Source organism: Lissotriton helveticus, chromosome 8, assembly GCF_964261635.1.
Source record: "Lissotriton helveticus chromosome 8, aLisHel1.1, whole genome shotgun sequence".
In the NCBI taxonomy this organism is placed as follows: Eukaryota; Metazoa; Chordata; class Amphibia; order Caudata; family Salamandridae; genus Lissotriton; species Lissotriton helveticus.
This window is the reverse complement of record NC_136069.1, coordinates 467429962-467450805: the sequence shown is the minus strand read 5'-3', so window position 1 is coordinate 467450805 and position 20844 is coordinate 467429962. Positions and strand designations below refer to the sequence as shown.

General features: G+C 45.2%; 1 protein-coding gene across 6 annotated transcripts in view; it reads left to right on the top strand.

Annotated features, from left to right (window-relative positions):
• The window catches only part of RCBTB1 (RCC1 and BTB domain containing protein 1), a 255543-nt gene extending 236023 nt beyond the window's left edge, over positions 1-19520 (top strand). For 4 of the 6 annotated variants that reach the window (XM_078657360.1, XM_078657364.1, XM_078657359.1 and 1 more), the window contains one exon: positions 16885-19520. In XM_078657360.1, the coding sequence (XP_078513486.1) occupies positions 16885-17025 (141 nt within the window). In that variant the 3' untranslated portion in view covers positions 17026-19520. The remainder of the gene's footprint in view (positions 1-16884) is intronic. The other 2 variants (XM_078657363.1, XM_078657362.1) reach the window with 2 other exon arrangements.
• Positions 19521-20844: the final 1324 nt, after the last annotated feature.

Below are 20844 nucleotides of genomic sequence, written 5' to 3'. Positions count from 1 at the left end.
TAGCCTGATCTTTCAGCCTCTGACCTGGATTTCCGTGAGGACATTCAGGCTCTAGCCTGATCTTTCAGCCTCTGACCTGGATTTCCGTGAGGTACGACTGATGGCCTTCTGCAGTCTGCTGGTCAAGCACACCAGGAAGCATATGCGGGCTCTGAAGTGGATCTGAAGTCCCAGTGGGCCAAACATTGAGGGGACCTCTTTGACCAAATCCAGATTACGGAGGCGACTGCAAAAGATCTGCAGTGGTGGTTACTGGACTCCAACTGGGTCAGCGGCAGACTGCTCCCACTTTCCAATCCAGAGCAGAAAGTGATGATCGATGCATCACTCCTGGGCTGGGGCGGCCACCAGGGAGAGGTGGAGATCAGAGTCCAGGATCCATATCAACATTCTGGAGAGGAGAGTCATCTGCTTGGCTGTGAAAGCCTTCCTGCCATCCATAAAGGGGAGGTTGGTACAGGTGCTCCTGGAGTACTGCAAAAAACAGGGCATGTTCACAGACATTGTGCCAGGAGCCCTTACACCTCTGAAATGCCTGGTTGGTCTAGGAATATTCCTAGTGGTGAACCACTTGGCAGACTCCTTGAACTCCAGTGAGGACAAACTCAGCCATTGGTGCCTATCGGATTAGGAGTGGCAGTTACACCCAGAGTTGTCTCAAGGTTTCTTCAGTAAATGGAGAGAACCTTGGCTTGATCTGTTCGCCATTTCCGAGACTGCACAATGTCAGCACATCGGCACGTTGGAGTTTCCAAGGCATCTCTCACTAGAAGACACGTTTTGCCTCGAGTAGCTCTCGGGACTCATGTATACCTTTCCACTGATACCCCTCCTGCCCTGAGTTCTCAAGAAAATAAGGAATGACCGAGCCCAAGTCATCCTTGTGGTTCCAGACTGGGTACGGAGAGTACGGTATCCAAAACTTCTGGGTTTTTGCATCTGCCCTCTGGTCAGGCTGCCCATCCAGGAGAATCTGCTGTCGCAGCAGAAAAGTCAGTTCTCCACCCTAGCCTTCACAATCTCCACCTTCTTGTTTGGAGATTGACCTGCACCAGTTGAATGCCTTTGATCTCCTTCCAGAGGTAGCTGGAGTCATCCCAGCAGCCAAGCATCCCTCAACAAAGTCAGTATACGCCTGTCACTGGGACAAGTTTGTGGTTTGGCGCAGCACATGCCACATTGACCCTCTCCAGGAGTTGGCCTAACGGCTAGGGCGCTCGACCTTGGACCTTGGGAGCTGGGTTCGAGTCTCGGTAACGACGCCAAAAACCTCCTGTGATTCTGGGCAAATCACTTAATCTCCCCGTGCCTAAAATGAATGTGTGTCCTCATGTTACGTAACTGGTGCAATGTAAAGCGCTCTGATACCCGATTCGGTTCGGGTCTAGTTAGCGCTATATAAAACTCTGCAAAAAAAAAATTAAATGTATCTGATGTCCTGCTTTTTGGTGAAATCTCTCGCCTGGCAAGACTTTTGTTTGGGAACTTTTAAAGGCTATTTTTCGGCCTTTCTGTTTGCCTGATCTGCCTTTGTTATTTATATGACTAGTTATGATGAGACTTTTGAAAGAGCTGCAGCATCTGTTTACCCCATCTCCTTTCTGTGAGCCCCGATGGGACCTCAACTATATATATATATATATATATATATATATATATCACAATCCTGAAGAAATGCAGGTCACGCAAATCAGGTACAGACCACTCAAGTAAGTTCAGTGAAGATAGTTGGGCTTTATTCCTCCATTGATAGCAGCATGACGAGTTTCGACCGGGTAAACCCGGTCTTGATCACATGACATAGCAAAAAACCAACGAGTTTAAATGCTATGGTGCTCACAATTAACGCTCCTCCTACTTTGCCACAAAAAGTGAAAAAATATTGAAAAAAATAACTGGTTAAAAACTTCAATGGTATTTCAGCTAGCATAATAGCAAGCTAAAATTTAGGAAAACCACTGCAAGTACATCACAGAATAAATACATAAATATATAGATATTCAAGCAAGATAAATAACCAATGTTATTATCTTCAACAGTGGTGAACCAATCTAGGGCGAGAGCCCAAAGACTGCCATACCTGAAGTAATACCGAAATAATGGTTTGCTTAACAGTAAAAAATCACATACAAGGCTGGAGTTCATATTCAATGTGAACATACAACAGCAAAATAGAACTGTGCAATACAAATCACATATTCATTCATAGTAGATTTGTTAAAAAATTCATAAAAGCGACAAAAATGTGCAAGTGCCTAGTGCAAAATTTGCAAAGAGTTCACAGAATTAAACTTAAAAACTGATAACCAGATATAAATATACCAATACAGCTAAGGAAAAGATATGGACAGTGCAATAGAATATTCAGTGCAACATAACACAAATTCATGTATATAAGTAGGACCAAAGTGAATTCTTCCATGGATCCTACCAGAACAACCAAGTACAGTACCTTAAGCCAACTTTTGCTCAATAAATAGCTACCTGGACCCTACACCTCATCCACACCGAACTAAAACCAGTAAAACTAGAAAACTAGTAAAACCAGCTAAAATCCGATAAAAACGAGGCATAAAAACACAGATAAAAATTAAGACAAAAAAGAGCTTAAAATTCATTCATAGCAGCAGATTCAATGATTGCATGGCTCAGGTTACAAATATTACAGTCAAGAGATAATGGGACAAGCCTGCCCCATGATAAGATCTAACAGCTAGAATTAACCCTATAAATAGTTATAAAAGATTATAAATCGTTATAGAAAATTATAAAGATCGTCCCCTGTATTTAGACCATTAGGAATCTTCGTGTCCAGAAGTAAAATATACCTACTCTCCAACAGTTCAAGTTTCCTCTCTCTATCCCCACCTCTTTTGGAAAATGGGACTGCGTCAATAACAAAATAACTAAAATCTTTAAGATTATTTTGATGAACCAATTTAAAATGCTGTGCCACAGGATAGCTGTGATCGGAGTTAACAATAACCCAAAGATGCTGCAAAATACGGTTGAAGACCTGGAGCTTAGTGCTCCCAATGTATTGAAGATGACAAGTACATTGTAATACATAAACAGCATAATCTGTTTTACAGATAAAAATCCCTTAATCTTGCAGACATCTTGGGTGAAGGCATCATGATATTCTAAAGTGTTAACCTCAAACGTACAGGCTCTGCAGGAACTACATAAAAAAAAAAACCTGATCGATTGGAGAGACAAATAGAGGATTTACCAACTTCTGGACTGGTCTTGACAAGAGCATCCCTCATAGAGGGCGCCCTCCTGAAAGTAATAGAGAGAGCCTCACTGAGTAAAGGAGCCAATGTAATATCTGTCCTCAAAATAGGCCAGTTATACACCTGAATATATATCTATATATCTATATATATATCTATATATATAAACTATTTTTTCTCTACACGAACTAAAAACATAACCTACACAACCGTTCAAAGTTTTACATTTACAGTTGTTATAACTTTAATTTACAATGTATCTACCAACTTCAAATTATTATAATTTGCTCATCTCGTTACACACGCTTTTTAGCTCACGGACCAGACAACACTAACTATAACTCGCCACTCTACCATGCACTGTGTTGTGACGAAGTGCTGTGTTGTACAGAAGAGTGGTGGATAGTCTTGTACGGTTTAGTGTCGTACAGTGGAGTGGCATTATTTGGGAGAACAAATATATACACATACATATAATATGATAAAAACTTCTAGCTGCAGATTTCTTACCCTTAGACTATTACCCATGTGTCAGACTGGATCCAGACCAGAAATGTTTAAGTATTCTCCTTGCGCTTCAGCAGGTGGAGTCGTTCAACTCTGCATTGTATCGTCTGCACCGGAAGTATCATGAGGGGTGCATAAATATGCACCACAACAGCTCACTTACCTCATTCCCTTTTTTTCCACGCCATCAGCACGGTTCTGGGTGAGCTCACCTCAATCGTTTATTGACTGAATTTTTCAACCGTTTGTTGAATTTGACCAGTGTGCTTTTTTCCATGTCTTGACCAGTGTGCTTTTTTCCATGTCGAATTTGACCAGTGCCCTTTTTTCATCTTTTTTTGGAATATGTCTCTGAAGAAACCAACTGGTTTCAGGCCTTGTGGTGCCTGTCACAGACTACTGTGGCAGACCCCCACTTGTTGTGATTGTGGTGCCTGGAGAAGGACCACAACTCCAAGTCCTGCCCGGAGTGCAGGACTATGAATTCAAAAGCCATCCTCGTACGGTCCATGAAGCTTCTTTCCTCTAGCCACACAACTCTGCACTGATCCAGGTCCAATTTGTTAGGGAGGGACCAGGAAAGCTCTCTGAGTTGCTCACGCCTGTCATCATTGCGATCTGAGACTTCTTCAGGTAAGTCCCACAAGACGTCCAGTCAAAGCACCAATGAGCCTCATTTTTGGGTAACCGGACCCTTCTGGAGTTCCTTGGGGCCTCATGGATTGTGGAGTGACTGCATCTGGAACTCCGCCAGTTGGGTCCCCAGGATCCGTTGTGCGATACGAATCTGCCCCTGCCACACCTGTGCAACCTCCTCCTGGAACTGTTCCAGTGTCCGTGATGCCCATTGTGATGCCCAACTTCGATACGGAGCCAGACTGGCATTGCCCGATATCTGTTCCAGCGTTGACCATGCCCACATGGCCTGAATTGGAGATGGAGCCCTATTTCCCCATAGGACCCTCTTATGAACATAAATGGAGGGGATTGGAGGATCCCTATGGCTATTCCCACCCCCAAGCAGAGTCCATGGACGATGACACCTGATAGGAAAACATGGCTAATGCTAGTAGTCTGGATACTTCACCAGACACTGGCCTCCCACAATGGCTAAGAAGGAAGGGGCTTCCAATGCGATGATGACTTGGAGGGCGGCTGAGATCCAGGACCTTCAAGCTGCCCAAGGTTGAGGTCAAGACTATTGTCTTGACAGAGGTCCTTCATCCTGGGGTGTCCCCCTCAGAACCCCTACTCTCCTTCACTGAAACTTTCACTGATGTCATGCTTGGGGCCTGGGCCAAACCCTGTACAGGCATTCCTGTGCATAAGACCACCTACTCTACTACACCATTGGATAGGGAATCCAAGGGATTGGATACCTTTTGGAAAGAGGATTTTTTCATCCACCACCCTCAACACCTCATACTTTTTTGGGTGTACGGTGCCCATGGTCTTGGAGGAAACCCAAGCCTTACTCTACCAAGCTATCGCTGGAGGGAGGGAGGCAGCGAAGTTCACAATAAAATGCGGATTGGGTACGACAAACTCACTGGTAAGAGCCATTGCTTCCACGGTGGTGCCTCGACGTCACACTGGCTAAGTATTACTCACTTTTCGGCGGATGTCCAGGCATCCCATACAGACATTCCCTTCAATGGCACTGGCCTTTTTGGCAACAAGGCGGATTCCGCGTTTGAATGTTTAAAGGATATTAGAGCCACCACTAAGTTGTTGGGGCTCACCATGGCCGTGTCACAGCCTCATTCTGCCTTCCACTCCTTCAGTTATAGTAGGGGCTACCAGCTGCCTCCCTTTCCCCCTAGCCACCAGGTTCACCAGGCACCTCAGTCCTTTTGAGGCCGCAGACACGGCTCCCACACGCTTTGTGGGAACCAAAGCCAGAGGTTTATCCAATTTGCCTTCCCTCTTAGCAACTGTAGCCCCTAAGCCTCTTTAATATAGCCTCACGCCATTACAGGCACCTGGTTAGTGCCAGGATTCGGACAAATGGGTATTTCAGATTGTCTAGCAAGGCTACCCCTACCCTTCCAGCAGACCCCACCACCTTTGCCACTGTCCCCCAATTGACTTATAGATGATCAATTTTCACTTTTGCAACAGGAAGGTATGGTTCTTCTGGGCCAAAAGAGCCATTGAACGGGTGCCAGCATTGGAAGTAGGTTGTGGTTGCTATTTCCACTGCTTTCTGGTGCTGGAAAAGGATGGCTGCCTCTGTCCCATCCTAGGCCTATGCCCTCTCAACTATTTCCTGAAGAAGGAGAAATTTATGTACTGTAGTAGGGAATCTCTGTGTATAGTCATAATCTTGTGAATAGTCCCGCCCATGTGCGTGGACCCCGGAGCAATCAAAATAGTCTCTTAAGTTGTCTTCTTCTGCAGTCCTGCATAGACACTTAAGAGAAAATCAAAGACAAATAATGCAGCCTAAAACTACAAGGCTACATTGGCCAGCACTTCATCTTGAAGTGAAAAGGATAGCCAAATAATATTACTTTTAACACACTTTGTTAAGTTTCATACTCGGAGAAACTCCCCTTCACAAAAATCCTTTGTAATGATAGAGAGGAAGGGTTGGACAGACAAGCCCCATAGGCTGCCATTATGTGTCTGGAAAAGGGATACTGTGCCTTTAAGGAACTCTCCAGAGACCCTCGGTATCCCAGGATGCACAGCCAAAGGCCTTTTACTTTCAGTTATTTTTTCCGGCTCCTGCTAGCAGGACCCTGGAGCATTGAGCTCTACCTTTTTGGGTATATCTTCAATTCTTTGAGCTTTTCCAGTGATTTGAGTGTTTCACTCGATGTCTGGGGTCTTCCTCTTCCAGTTGCTGTGTTTTTTTACCAGTTTTGCAACCTCTATATTGTCAAAATGCCAGCTTTATTCGACAAGTGCCCTGAGTGTGGTAGGAAGAAGGCTAAATCTGACCCCCACAGAGTATGCATTCTCTGTCTCCCTTCCACCCATGTCCCTGGCTCCTGTGATATATGTCACTCTTTCTCCAGGAGGACCCTGCGGGGAGAAGATTCGTCTCCAAGGCCTGGAACAGAGGAGACATCAGAACCAGGTGGGACTACTGGGCATGGAGGGACTCTGTCATCATCCTCTGCCGGTGCTTCGGCCTCTGGGGGCTCCCCAGTCAATAAAAGGCCCAGAAACTGCACTGGTCCCGGTTGTCATCGATGGCTTCGGCGTTGAGAAGTATGACTAACATCTCTTCCCCGTCGCGAAGCGCTGTCGATATTCGGTGTCTAGGGGTAGGACATCGAGACCTCGGACGAGGTCAACGTCGAGGACTTCACCGGCGTTGACACACCATCGACGACGTGATGAGTCCCGAAGAAACAGGCGCTCGCCGTTGAGGCGACACCGCCGTTCGCCATCAATGTCGACGAGAAGTTCGACGTCGAGGAGAGAAAAATCGACGTCAAGGCGAGGACGTTCGACGTCGAGGAGTTCGTCGACGTCAAGAAGATCGACGTCGAGAAGAGCGACGTCAAAGAGGTCGACGCCGAGGAAGGATAAGTCGACGTCAAAGAGGAAATCAAGGCCCAGGACAGTGTCTAGTGCCTCTCTGGTGAGCGTATCATCATCGGCGAGTGCCCGGTCGTGGCGGCACCGGCGCTCGTCCTCAGAGAGGTCTGCCTCCAGAGCATCCTCCCCGAGGCCTGCTCATAAGAAGAGGAGAGTTGTTAGGTCACCGGACTCTGGTTATTCCCGGACCTATTCGCCCTCAAGGCCCAGGACGCCTACGCCTCTTGCTCTACCACAGCACATTCCTCCACCGCATCCTCCTCCACCTCCACCTCCTCCGCCGCCGCCTCCTCCTCCTCCTCCTCCACCTCCACCACCGCCTCGGCCTCCACAGCCTTTGGTTCCGGCTCAGTCTCTTCCGTTGCCGCAACCTCCTGTGCCGGTGGTTCTGGCAAGGCCCAGAAAGCTGAGGTCACGGTCCAGAGGGAGACATCGCTCTCGCAGTGAGCGTAGATCTTCAACGAGGTCTTATCGCGAAAGAGGGACGGGTCACGGTCCAGATACACTGACTCGTCCAGTGACAGGAGATACTCTCCCACTTTATCGGACTCTCCCCCTACGAGAGTGTCGCCAGTGGATGACATTGTGACTTTCCAGGATGTGCTGCTGAGGGGGGCAGCGAAGCTAGGGATCCCATTGACGGTACCCACTCCTTCTACCTCTGTGATGTTTGAAACATTACAGCGCAGGCATCTCTCTCTCACCCTTTGCTGCCTTTGGTACCAGGACTGGAGGAACCGGTCACGGTGAAGTTGGCGCCCTCACGGCTTCAGAAGAAATACAGGCCCCCGGACTCTGATCCGGTGTTTTTAAGATCAGACCCGGTACCGGATTCTGTTGTTGTGACAGCGGCCAAGAAGCAGCATTCTACGGCCCCTTCATCTATGGTCCCTCCTGACAAGGAGAGCCGTTAAATGGATTCGGCAGGGAGGAAGGTCTGCAGTACAGCTGCCACCTCGATGAAAGCGGCAAGTGCATCAGCGCTTTTGGGTCGGTATGACCGCTCCTTGTGGGAGTCCCTGCAGCAATTCATTGAGCTCCTCCCGAGGGACAGGAGAGACAGGAGAGAAGATTTCCAGGAGATTTTGAATGAGGGCATGATGGTCTCGAATCAGGTCATCAGTTCGGCAGCAGACACCTCTCTCCTGACTGCACATGGGTACTGCCATGGCATAAACTTGAGACGCCACTCCTGGTTGCGCCTTACCTCTCTTAAGCCAGATACGCAGCAGCGGATTGCTAATTTGCCCTTTGCGGTATCTACCCTCTTCGGGACTCATGTGAGTGAGGAGATGGCCCGCATGAAGGCGGAAGTGGAAACGCTGAAAGCGGTAGGTTTTGAGAAACCTAAGGAACAATGGAAATCCTTACGCCCCTTCCAGGGGCGTTACTCTTCCCAGAGATTTCAGCGAGGGCAAGGTCGCCAAGCTGGCCAGCAACAGCCACAACAGCAATACCAGGGACAACCCTTCCAGAAGCATCAGAGGGGCAGAGGCGGCCAGCAGGCCTCCTCAGCAAATAAGGGCCCTGCCGGGTCTAAGCCCTGAGGATTTACTTCCCCCTCGTCCGTTACCCGCTCCGGTGGGGGAAGCATACAGAATTACTTGGCAGAGTGGAGAAAAATTACTCAGGACAAGTGGGTGCTGAATATTGTTTGCAATGGATACAGTCTTCGGTTTGTCAGCCCTCCTCCAGCTATTCCACCGGTTTGTTCGCAATTCCAGGTGCGTGAACTTCAAGCGGAGGCCGATACCCTATTAAGAAAAAGGGCGATTGAAGACATCACTCTATCTCAAAGGGGAAAGGGTCTATACTCAAGGTTCTTTCTGGAATGCTAAAAGGACAAAAACGAGTTCAGGCCCATTCTGGATTTGCGACAAGCAAACAAATGGATTCGCAGGGAGAAATTTTGCATGCTGTCCGTGCACCAGATTTATCCTCCGCTGCAAAGAGGAGACTGGCTTTGCGCAATAGACCTGCAGGATGCGTACTTCCATGTGCCCATTGCACGGAAACACCGGAAGTTCCTGCGCTTCCTGGTCGGCACCAATCACTATCAATACACCGTACTACCGTTTGGACTGAAGTCTGCACCCAGGACTTTTTCAAAATGCATGGCAGTGGTGGCAGCGCACCTGAGAAAGAACAAGGTGTTTGTCTATCCGTACCTGGACGACTGGTTGATCAAAGCCTCCACCTTCCAGGAAGCGCAATTGCACTTCAACTTGACGGCTGTTCTGTTGAACCAGCTGGTTTTGCACATCAACATGTCCAAGTCCGTCCCGACACCTGTTCAGTGCCTGCAGTACTTCGGAGCCTCCATCAATACTCTCAGAGCAAGCGTGTGTCCTTCGGAGGAGCGACGCTTATCGATCCTTCGGAAGGCTCAGGCTCTCATGTCCGTTCCCTCAACGACAGTGAGGACGGTGTCTTCTCTCCTGGGGTCGCTAGCCTCTTGCATCTTCCTCACACAACATGCACGCCTCCACATGAGACCGCTGCAGGAATGTCTGGAGGATCAATGGGAACAGAAACGAGGGAGCTGGGTCGACAGGATCCAACTGGCTCTACATGCTCAACAGTCCCTGACGTGGTGGTGTTCAGCAGAGAATCTCTTCAAGGGGGTTCCGTTCCACAAGGACATTCCCACACAGACTATTGTGACGGATGCTTCTCTCCACGGCTGGGGAGCGCATTCAGACCATCTACAGATCCAAGGAACGTGGGCCCAGGCGGGATCCACGCACCACATACATTTTCTGGAACTCAGAATTGTTCATTTGGCCCTGAAAGCCTTTCATCCGTCCTTCCAGACCAACTCCCTGCTTGTACAGACGGACAATACGACCACAATGTATTACCTCAACAAGCAGGGGGCTCGAGATCTCGCACACTGTCCCAAGAAGCACAGGCGATCTGGCACTGGCTGCTAGCCAGAGGACCGACGATAACGGCTACCCATCTACCAGGTGTGCAGAATGCTCAGGCGGACACACTCAGCAGGGTGGTCCAGGAAAACCACGAGTGGGTCCTAAACGACAAGGTGCTAGGAAACATCTTCGAAAGATGGGGCCCTCCAGAAATAGATCTGTTCGCCACTGCCGATAACCGAAAATGCCGAGACTTCGCCTCCAGGTTTTACCAACCGGGGACTCTGGGGAATACGCTATGGATCAGCCGGTCGAACAGCTTTCTGTATGCTTTTCCACCCATTCCCCTGATTCCGGCAGTACTCGTCAAGCTGTCTCAATCCAGAGCACGAATGATCCTCATTGCTCCGGAGTGGCCTCGACAGTGGTGGTTCACGGACCTGCTCCACCGGTCTCTCCAACCCCTTCTGCGGCTTCCATGTCAGCCGGACCTTCTCACGAAGTTCGGGGGGCAGATGGTGCACCCCAACCTCTCATCGTTGAGTTTGGCGGCATGGCTCCTGAGATAGTACAGTATGGACACTTGAACTTGCCTGACAATTGCATGGAAATACTCAAGGAGGCTAAGAGACCTTCCACAAGGACTTCCTACGCCTACAAGTGGAAGAGGTTCTGCATCTGATGCACGTCCAAGAACTATGATCCTACCTTCTGCAAAGAAGATGTCATTCTTCCATACCTCTGCATTTGGCTCAGTCTGGCCTTCATTTCCACTCTATTAAGGTTCACCTCGCAGCATTAACTGCGTATAGGAAACGCCCTTCACAAACATCCTTCTTCCAGATTCCTGTAATTAAAGATTTTTTGGAAGAATTGAAGAAAGTATTTCCCCCTGTTCGGCGTCCTTCACCTTCATGGGAGCTGAATGTGGTGCTGTCATGGTTGATGAAGGAGCCTTTTGAACCTATTCATAGGACTTCTCTACAGCATTTATCCTGGAAGGCGGCCTTCCTTGTGGCTATAACATCGGCCCGCAGGGTTAGTGAGATTCAGGCTCTGTGTTGTCAAGAGCCCTATACAGTGTTTCATGCTTCCAAAGTTGTCATGAGGACTCACCCTAAGTTCCTTCTGAAAGTAATTTCTGATTTCCATGTTAATCAGACGATAACTTTACCTATGTTTTTTCCTACATCCTTCCTCTTCGGCGGAGAGGTCTCTTCATTCCCTGGATGTAAAAAGGGTGTTGAAATTCTACTTGGATAAAACCAAGGACATTCGTAGGTCAGACCAATTATTTGTCAATTATGGTTCGGTCAGGGCTGGTCTTGCCACCTCTAAACAGTCCATCTCTTGATGGATTGTGTCCAAAAGGCTAACAAGACCTTAGGGGGTAAGCCTAAGGCTCATTCCACCAGGGGCAAAGCGGCTACAACGGCTTTGCTGTGTAATGTTCCCATTATAGATATCTGTAGGGTTGCCACTTGGAAGTCGGTCCATACCTTTGCCAAACACTACTGCCTGGACTCTGATGCCAGGGCAGACGCTCAGGTTGGGCAGGCTTCATTGAGAAATTTGATTGCACAGTAGTGGTTTTGTTTGTTTTCATCCACCGCTGGTTAGTTTGTTGGGATGGGCTTGCCATTCTATTCACAAGATTATGACTATACACAAAGATCCCCTACTACAGAAGGAGTAGTTTCTTACCTGTAACTCCAGTTCTGTAGTAGGGGTATCTCTGTTATAGTCATAAGCGCCCGCCCTCCTCCCCGGTTGATGAAAAGATAATGTACTGTATGCTACAGGCCTGGCTTTATACATCTTCAAAAAGAACTGAAAGTAAAAGGCCTTTGGCTGTGCATTCTGGAATACCGAGGGTCTCTGGAGAGTTCCTTAAAGGCACGGTATCCCTTTTCCAGACACATAATGGCAGCCTATGGGCCTTGTCTGTCCAACCCTTCCTTTCTATCATTACAAAGGATTTTTGTGAAGGGGAGTTTCTCGGAGTGTGAAACTTAACAAAGTGTGTTAAATGTAATATTATTTGGCTATCCTTTTCCCTTCAAGATGAAGTGCTGGCCAATGTAGCCTTGTAGTTTTAGGCTGCATTATTTGTCTTTGATTTCCTCTTAAGTGTCTATGCAGCACTGCAGAAGAAGACAACTTAAGAGGCTATTTCGATTGCTCCGGGGTCCACGCACAAGGGCGGGACTATTCACAAGATTATGACTATAACAGAGATACCCCTACTATAGAACTGGAGTTACAGGTAAGAAACTACTCCTTCTGTTTGCCATCAACTCTGGATACTGGATGGTAGCTCTGGTTTGCAGTACAGCTACTTCCACATTCCCATCCTGCCTGTCCATAGGCGTTACCTGCAGTACACAGTAGGCCAAGAGCATTATCAGTTTACTGTGCTCTTCTTTGGCCTTACCGGTGCCCCTTGGGTGCTCACCAAGGTGATGGCTTTGGTTGCAGCGCATCTGCGAATGTCAGTCTGCGCCACCTTGATGACTAGCTGTTGAAGGCAGGCTTGCCCCAGGCAGTTGTATCCCACCTCCAGACTAAAGCTGACCTCTTGCATTCACTGAGGTTCACTATCAACATGCCAAAGTCTCACCAACACTCCCTTCCATCTGAGCTGTTCTGGATACAGTGCAGTTTCTAGTCTATCCTCTGGAATGGCGGATCCAGGATATTTGTGCTATGATTCCAATGTTTCAACCTCTATCCTGGATTTTGGTGGGACTGACTCTCAGGCTACTGGGTCTCATAGCCTTATGCATCCTTCTGGTAAAACATGCCAGTTGGGATATGCTAACTCTGCAGTGGGATCTTAAGTCTCAGTGGGCACATCATCAGGGGAATCTCTCCGACCTGGTCCGGATAGCAGAGGGAAGTGCAAAAGATCTGCAGTGGTGGCTAACACAGCATAATCCTCTCCCTTCCCCACCTAGTGCCCAGAGCAGTGACAGATGCACCACTTCTGGGCCAGGGCAGTAATTCTGGGCGAGGTGGAGCTGAGGGATTTGGTTTCCAGCGGAGTCTCTGCTTCACATCAACCTTTTGGAACTGAGAATGATTTGCCTTTCTTCCTTCCATCAAGTGAAGGTTGGTTCAGGTGTTCACTGATAACACCACCAACATGTGGTATTGCAACAAACAGGGCAGGTTGGGGTTATGGACCCTGTGTGAGGAGGCCCTGCATCTCTGGATATGGCTGGAATGTCAGAACATAATCTTGCGGGCTTTCTGAACGTCAGAGCAGACAAACTTAGGGGTTGATACCGCGTGAATCACAAATGGAATCTACATCCAGGGGTGGTGCAGATTGAGAAGAACCTATGTTAGGTCTGTTTGGCACTGCCAAGAACAGAATGTTTGGGCAGGTATAGTCTAGTATTCAGAACACATGAGCATGAGCATTTGTCATCTGATTAGCCCGCTTCTTCAGGCGGATCTCCTGTCACAGCAAAAGGGCAGGGTCCTGCACCCGAACATCAACACTCAACATCTGCATACTTGTGGATTGAGCTGCGGCAGTTGAGAGCATTTGACATCCCTCCCGAAGTGTGTGATGTACAGCCAGGTATCCCACGAAAAAGATATACACCTGCACATGTGAGACATTTGGGGCTTGATGTTCTACCAAATCTTTTGATCTTCTGTCTGCACCCTTGTCTGGAGTATTTTTGTTTGCCTATCTCCTGCTCGGCAAGGCCTATCTTTGAGCAAAGTTAAAGGGTACCTTTCGACCATCTCGGCCGAATCAACTTTCCCTGTTCAGTCACCTGTTGCGACTTGTTTCTTGAACGGTTTGCATCATAGTTTTCCCCTACATCAGTTTCAACTTGATGGGCATTTTGCCCGCTCAGTCCTTCAGTACTTTTTAGTGTAACAGATTTGCAGACTCACCTCTGGGGAGGAATGCTTCGGTATCTATTCTAAGGTAAGGAATCTGCATCTTGAAGTCACTATCAGATGACCAAGTTACTTACCTTCAGTAATGCTTTATCTGGTAGAGAGACTATCTAGATGCAGATTTCTTACCGACCTTCATGTCTTCCCCATTCTGCGAACTGTAGATCTCACATCGAAGAGATCCTTGAGGACCTCATTTTGGCATGCTGGTCATTTCGCCTCAGTATGGCTCTGTGCTTCTGCTGCGGAACAATTGTCATGAACTGAGATCAGTGCACTACGGTGATGCCTATGTAGGAACCACCGTTGCTGATGATGCCACACAGATCTTATTGACGCCATCTAATGGCGCACAATTGACTGCTCAAAATTTCCAGATCCAGTCTGGTGCCTAAGGAATATTCTAAGGTAAGGAATCTGTGGCTAGATAGTCTCTACCAGATAAGGTGTTACCGAAGGTTACTTGTTCATATTAACATCCATTCGAGCCGCTCCACAGCTGTCTATTATGTCTCCTCACCATCAAGACTGTTCCTAATTGCCATCAACTCCACACAATAGACTCCATAGCTTGGACTCCAACAGTGTGCTCACCTTCTACATCGATTGCTCCAAAGACCACTGGCTGGATAGTCAGCTGATTTTGGGGTACACTGAAGCGAAAAAAGACAAGCCTATGTAGAAGTGTACCAACTCATTCTTCATTGTCCCATGCATTAAGATCTGCTACACAGTAAGATCTGCTACACAGTAGCAAAGAAGAAGCCTCCGGAAGGACTGCAAGACTGCAAACCCTTTCCACCAGGGCTAAAGCTGCTAACAATGTGTTAACATACGGCGTCCCTGTCCTAGACATCTGCCTGGCAGCTACAGGAGTGTCCCTACACATGTTCACAAATCATTATTGAATCCTCCCCATTCTGAGATATGGGTTCTACTCATCAATAAGACCCCGAGTCTAGGAATCTGCACACTTCCAATTTGCTTTTGTGGTACTACTTCTGGGGGTGTGGACAGTCTTGAAAGCAACTGATGTCCGCAAACAGGAGTGGTGCCTTTAGATGCCCACACGTCGCATCCGGAGCAGCATGACGCCAGCTCCCAACATGCTGAGGGACGCCAGAAAATGTTTCCGGATCCAGTGTGACTTGGGAAATATTTAAAAGGTGAGGAATCTGCAGTTAGAGTCTCTGTCAGAAAGAGCGTTACCAAAGGTAAGTAACTTTTTCTTTCAGTATGAAATTGTTAATGTAAAATTGATAGAATGGAAAGGAATGGAATTCACAAAGTGCACTCAAGTTTTGGAGTAAAATTAGTTTTTGTAAAACGCTGGAAGGAGTATTGCAATGATACAATTTCGTATATTAAATTTGGGTGTCGATGTTGAAATTAACTCATGGTCACTAATACCACTGAATCAGTACTGTAGCATTTTCTCTTTTTTTGGTACCACTAATGCACTCTTCAAATATTTTAATAAAGGACAGCATTTTATTCACACACAAGTTCTGAAATGTAAATACAGTTCAGATTTGTGTATAAAGTTTGTTGAAAAAGTTTGTGTGTTTTATTCGTACGTAATAGGACCCGCTCTTTCTAGGAAAGTTTTGTCCAGTGCAAAAAAAAGTTAATTTGCAGTTGATAAGGAAAATCAATGATAACACATTTTATGCAGATTCCAAAATATTTGATTACAGAAGCCTGCCACTTGTACCTATGCGTCATGTTTTGCTACTTCTACTCAAACCAGTTGGTTCCCTAATAATGCTTCCAAATTCTTATGAATCAAAAATCAAACCTAAAATCAGGTTAATATTTTGCAAGACTCGCAGAGCACAAGTGGAGTGAAGCCATTCCAGCACTGTCTTGATTGACCCATCAATTAGTGACTGTGACTTGCCATCTGACCTTTAAGCCAAGGCTAAGAAGTACAGGTGTCTAATATAACTTAATAAGGGTGGATCCTGATGTTGGAGCTGAAGCCGATAGGTTGTCCTCATGACACTGAATGCCCCATGTAGCCACTACCCGTTAAGTGCTGCATTGAGAGCTCACTACTTTTCATACTGCTGTGCTGCTTGGTGGCAGAGTTTGAATAAGGTGGTGTTCAACTATCTAGTTAGCCACTTTTTGTTTTCTTTTAGCTAATTTGTTAATGAATATGAAATGGTCTGTCTATTCTTGATTTTGAACATTTTATCCATAATGATGTTGTGAGTAGAACATTTGTATCAAACCGGTCATTGGTAAAAAGAAATTGCTTCTGTAGTTTTCACATTGTATTCTTCATACACTTTTCTGTCTATTTATCCATGAATTATGATGTTATAAAATATAAATAATACATAATACAAAAAATATATATATCAGAATATCTACAATAAAAGATTGTATTTTGGAATAATAACCATTTTTCTGGTCACATATTGTTACTATATAGCATCAGTCCAAACCGTTTCCTAAATGTTTATTTGCACACACAACTATCTAGTGCTAGTCAATGCAACATTTTGTACTTGCACAGAAAGGGTGTGATTAAGCAATTTATGCTCCAGTTTACTTATCTCGGAAGACAAGAGTTAAATGCTACATCCGCTGATTGGGATAGGTAGGTTTGATAGATGGAAAGGTGACATTTCAAGTGTGACAGCACATTTAGATTAGGAAGCACATTTAGATTAGGAAGCAACTTCACCACGGTCAGAAGGTCAGAGGATTAAATATGATGTAACGTTTAACCCAATTATTTTACTGAGTGTTCAATCTTAATGAACAAGCTTGTTTTGTTTTATGTTTAGGATTTAGAAGAATTCTGCTTTAAGTTTTGTGTCAATCATTTGACAGAAGTCACACAAACTGCAGCCTTTTGGCAAATGGATGGACCTCTCCTAAAGGAATTCATCTCAAAAGCCAGCAAGTGTGGAGCATTTAAGAACTGAAAGACATTGTACATTTTTGGACTGGAAAAGATCCTGCTACTATCATGAAGGCTATGTTTAAAGTAGCAGGTTGCAGGTTCTACCAGTGCAATCATACTTTGGTTTGCATTCCTTGAAATGTAGCTGGAAGTTGATTGTGCAGCGAAAGTTAACCTCTACAATTTGCTCCAAGTGAGTCCAACCGGATCAACAGAGTAAGATGTAAGGCTTTGACGAAGTATGTCTTTGAACATTTGGCAAGATGAAGTTTTACAGTGAAGTAAAACCACAATTCCTTCGGTATTGAAATGCACTATTAATGATAACTGTGTTTAAGAGAAGACAATTGTACTTAGCTGGTGTAACCCGACTGCCTTAGAGCCTGGCTAGTTCAAATTTATATTGTTATGCAGAAGAACATTACCAGTATACACAGCACTGATGTTCTTGACATGTGATTTCCAGTTGGTAGAAAGAACATAGACCTTATTCAAGCAATAGTCACTTAAAATTTGGTTTAAATGATCCAATGTAACCGATTCAGTGCATAAGTAAATAGAACATACATCGATCCGAATTATGCATGTATTCATTTATCTGGGTTATTTGAGGTATGATGGGTACCACTTGCATTTGAAGAGATTGCTTTAAATTTCACGTTTGCACTTCCTGCGGTATTCAGATGCATTAAGTGAGAATATTCTTTCGAGTTTATCATCTGTATTTTTAGCAAAGTTTTTTAGTTCTCAAATCACTTCTTATCCTGTCATTTTTTTTTGCCTTTGTGAAGGGTACACATCACTTAAAGTGCATTTTGTCACCCAAGTACAACCCCTTAGGCATATATTGCAAGAGACACTTGAAAAAATGTCACTAAAGCAAATTTATTGTTCAATAGGACTTAATTGAGGAAATCGGAGAACAATTTATTGAAAAAATTGAAACGGATGTGAGGTTGAAATAAGAGAACATGCTTATTCTTCCATTTTATTTGAAAACCACTGCAACTAATGATATTTTTGTGTATACACTGCAAACTAACCTTACTTATATTTAACACAATGCACGCAAATGTACCTGGTTAACACAAACAAATCTAATTTGGTTTAGTTCTACCACTCATGCTTAATCGTGGAAGGGCAAGCTGTCCGGCACTACCATAGTTTGAAAAGTGAGGCAAACATTGGAATCCTTCAATTTTCCTGTATGTGCAGTTGGATTGTATAAAAAAAAATCACACACTTGTGTTGGATTACAGATGTTTCGCCAAGGCTTAAACGAAGAGAAGGGGTTGGCATATACCTGCGCAAATGTGGAAGCCCAGTTTTTCCTAGCCCACTATGTGTATTTATTTTTATTCCCTTTTTATTTTTATTGAGACGGTGACGGGGGAACAGATGACCTCCTCCATCCACATATAAACTGTCACGTTTCACATAGGGAACATATGTATCACTGATAGGTGAACAACAATGAGTATATTGACAATGGGGAACCTTCACATTAAATCCATCGTGCACATTGTATGTGGACCTTATGCCTTCCTTTCTTGACCAGCTATGCTTTCGGACAGTTGTTTATGGGCCAGCAGACAACGTAACTCAGATATAGATTTGTGGAGTTAGGAGTATGATTGAGTTCTTGTTACAAACAATAATACAACTAATGCTGTACACACCAGTTCCAACCTTCATACACATTGCTAACATGCTTTTAAAAGTTTTCATTTGCAGGTGTTTTGTATTAGTACAGATGTGTGACACATTCGAAGGAAGTTTTATTCTTACGTTTTAATCTGCATGTTCGTGAAAGGTGAAAGGCAATTGGACTTCTTTGGACTTTTTATTTAGAGTTTTTAAGATCCTTTTAACTGCGTAACAATGGGGAACGTAGGCATTGAGCAGAAATGGCAGTCACAAGGAATAAATAGGCAATTGCATTCCCCAGGAGAAAGTGAGAAACGTGAAAGCAAGTGTTTGGTTCCATTTTATGTCGCTTGAATATCTTTGATATTACGGAGTAAATAACCTTTAATCTCCTTTTAAAATATACATCTGTAAGAGCACGGTTTCTTGTTCTTCAGTTTATCAGTCCCACTTATTCCGTATTTGACTGTTTCACTTGAGTACTTCTCCCCAAAAATTGCAAAGACTTTTTTTGGAGGGAAAGGATGTGTCTAAAAATTTTTCCATGTTCATGCTTATTGTTTTTCTTTTAACTTGACCAGTATTTTGGATTCTGCCTCTCACTCATATATACACGAGCTTGTACTGATTATCAACATAGAAGCAAAGGAGCTTTTCACATAAAAGACAGCATAGATCGAATCAGAGGGATGGGGACACTGACACTTCCTTTTATTCCTCCTTTGTTTGAAACCTGCTGTTTTAGACATATTCGACATATTTCTTGAATTGCATTTTGCTGCCTTCATGTAATGAAATATCAGTGTTTTTTTTATACAATGGCTTGCTTTTTTTATGGGTATTATAATGTTAAACATTTTTTAAACTAAATGTTGTCATTGTGTTCTGATTACAACAAACACTTGGGCTATTTATGCTTAACAAATACCATAATTGAAATAGCTTTTATCTGTATATATTGGCCAATTTCAGAGTGGGACCTTGCACAAATATGAATCTGAAAGACATTATGTAACAAAGACTCAATTTTCTAAAATGAAGCTCATGTCTTGCAAACAATTTTGTGAGAATTTTTCAGTTAATGTGTGTGATGCACTTCTAGCAAGTGGTATTCCTGTTCTTTACTGTACAAAGGGTTTGGAGTTCCCCAATTGTTGACCGCTTTCAATCACAGAATTGCACACTGAGTTTAGTAGTTTACAAATGACGTGGTGCTGTGCCCCCATTTCTTTGCTTAGGCATACACAGCTACTTTTTTTGTGACTAAGGTAAGGCAACTTCTTCCATTCTCCTCTGAACCAGCAGCCTTCACCCAAAACTGACCCCGCCTACAAATCCTTTTTTACGTTTCGCCTGGCGTCCACTGCGCAGCAATGTTCGCGCAGACGAAATCTTTTGTTTAGCAGTACGGGGCTTTGTCCCGCCTGTCTCTTCCATTGGCTAGCTCCATAAATGGAGGCTAGCCATTGGAAGAGAGATCTGTCCGTTATTCTCCGAGCAGATTCGTGGGCGTTCTATAGATTTTTTCTCATTCCGCCCCTTTTAGAACGTCTTGCGGCGGTGGGCGGATGTTTTTTTTTCTCGTCATGTTTTGGCCATTTTGGACGTGTGTTTTGCAGGGGTGGGTTGCGCGATTTCAGTTTCCTTGATTTGCTAGCAGGTAAGCGGCATTTTGTACGTCCGTGGCTTGTCTTTGTTTTCTGGTTGTTTACTTTGTAGGTCTTGTCCATGTCCTGTCGTCTCTGTGTACTGTTCTTCGTGTCTGTTGTCTTTGTTTTTGTCATCTGGGTGTCCTATGGTCTCGGTTTGTTGTCGTGCGTGGCCCCCCTTCCCTCTGCCCGCAGTTCTCCTCCCCGTCCCGCTCTCGCTAACGATAACGTCAAACAATTGCCCCAGGGAGCCCACAGTCTGAAAACCTCGTCTCACCTACTCCCCAACCCCGCTTTCTTCATAGAACAGTCCACTTCTCCTTAACCCAATGCCCCGTTGAGTAGGTTCCCCTTTGTAGCGCCGAAAACCTTCTATTACAACCCCAGTCAGTCCACTTATGGCGTTCGCTTTTCTGATCCTCAAATGGCCACAAAGTCCTGCTCCCTTCACGGACTTCACCGAGTCAGTCACCTCGTGCCCATCTCCTCACACAATGACACGTATGCCGCTCTTATAGATTACCAGCCTCTGTCCATTGCAGAGT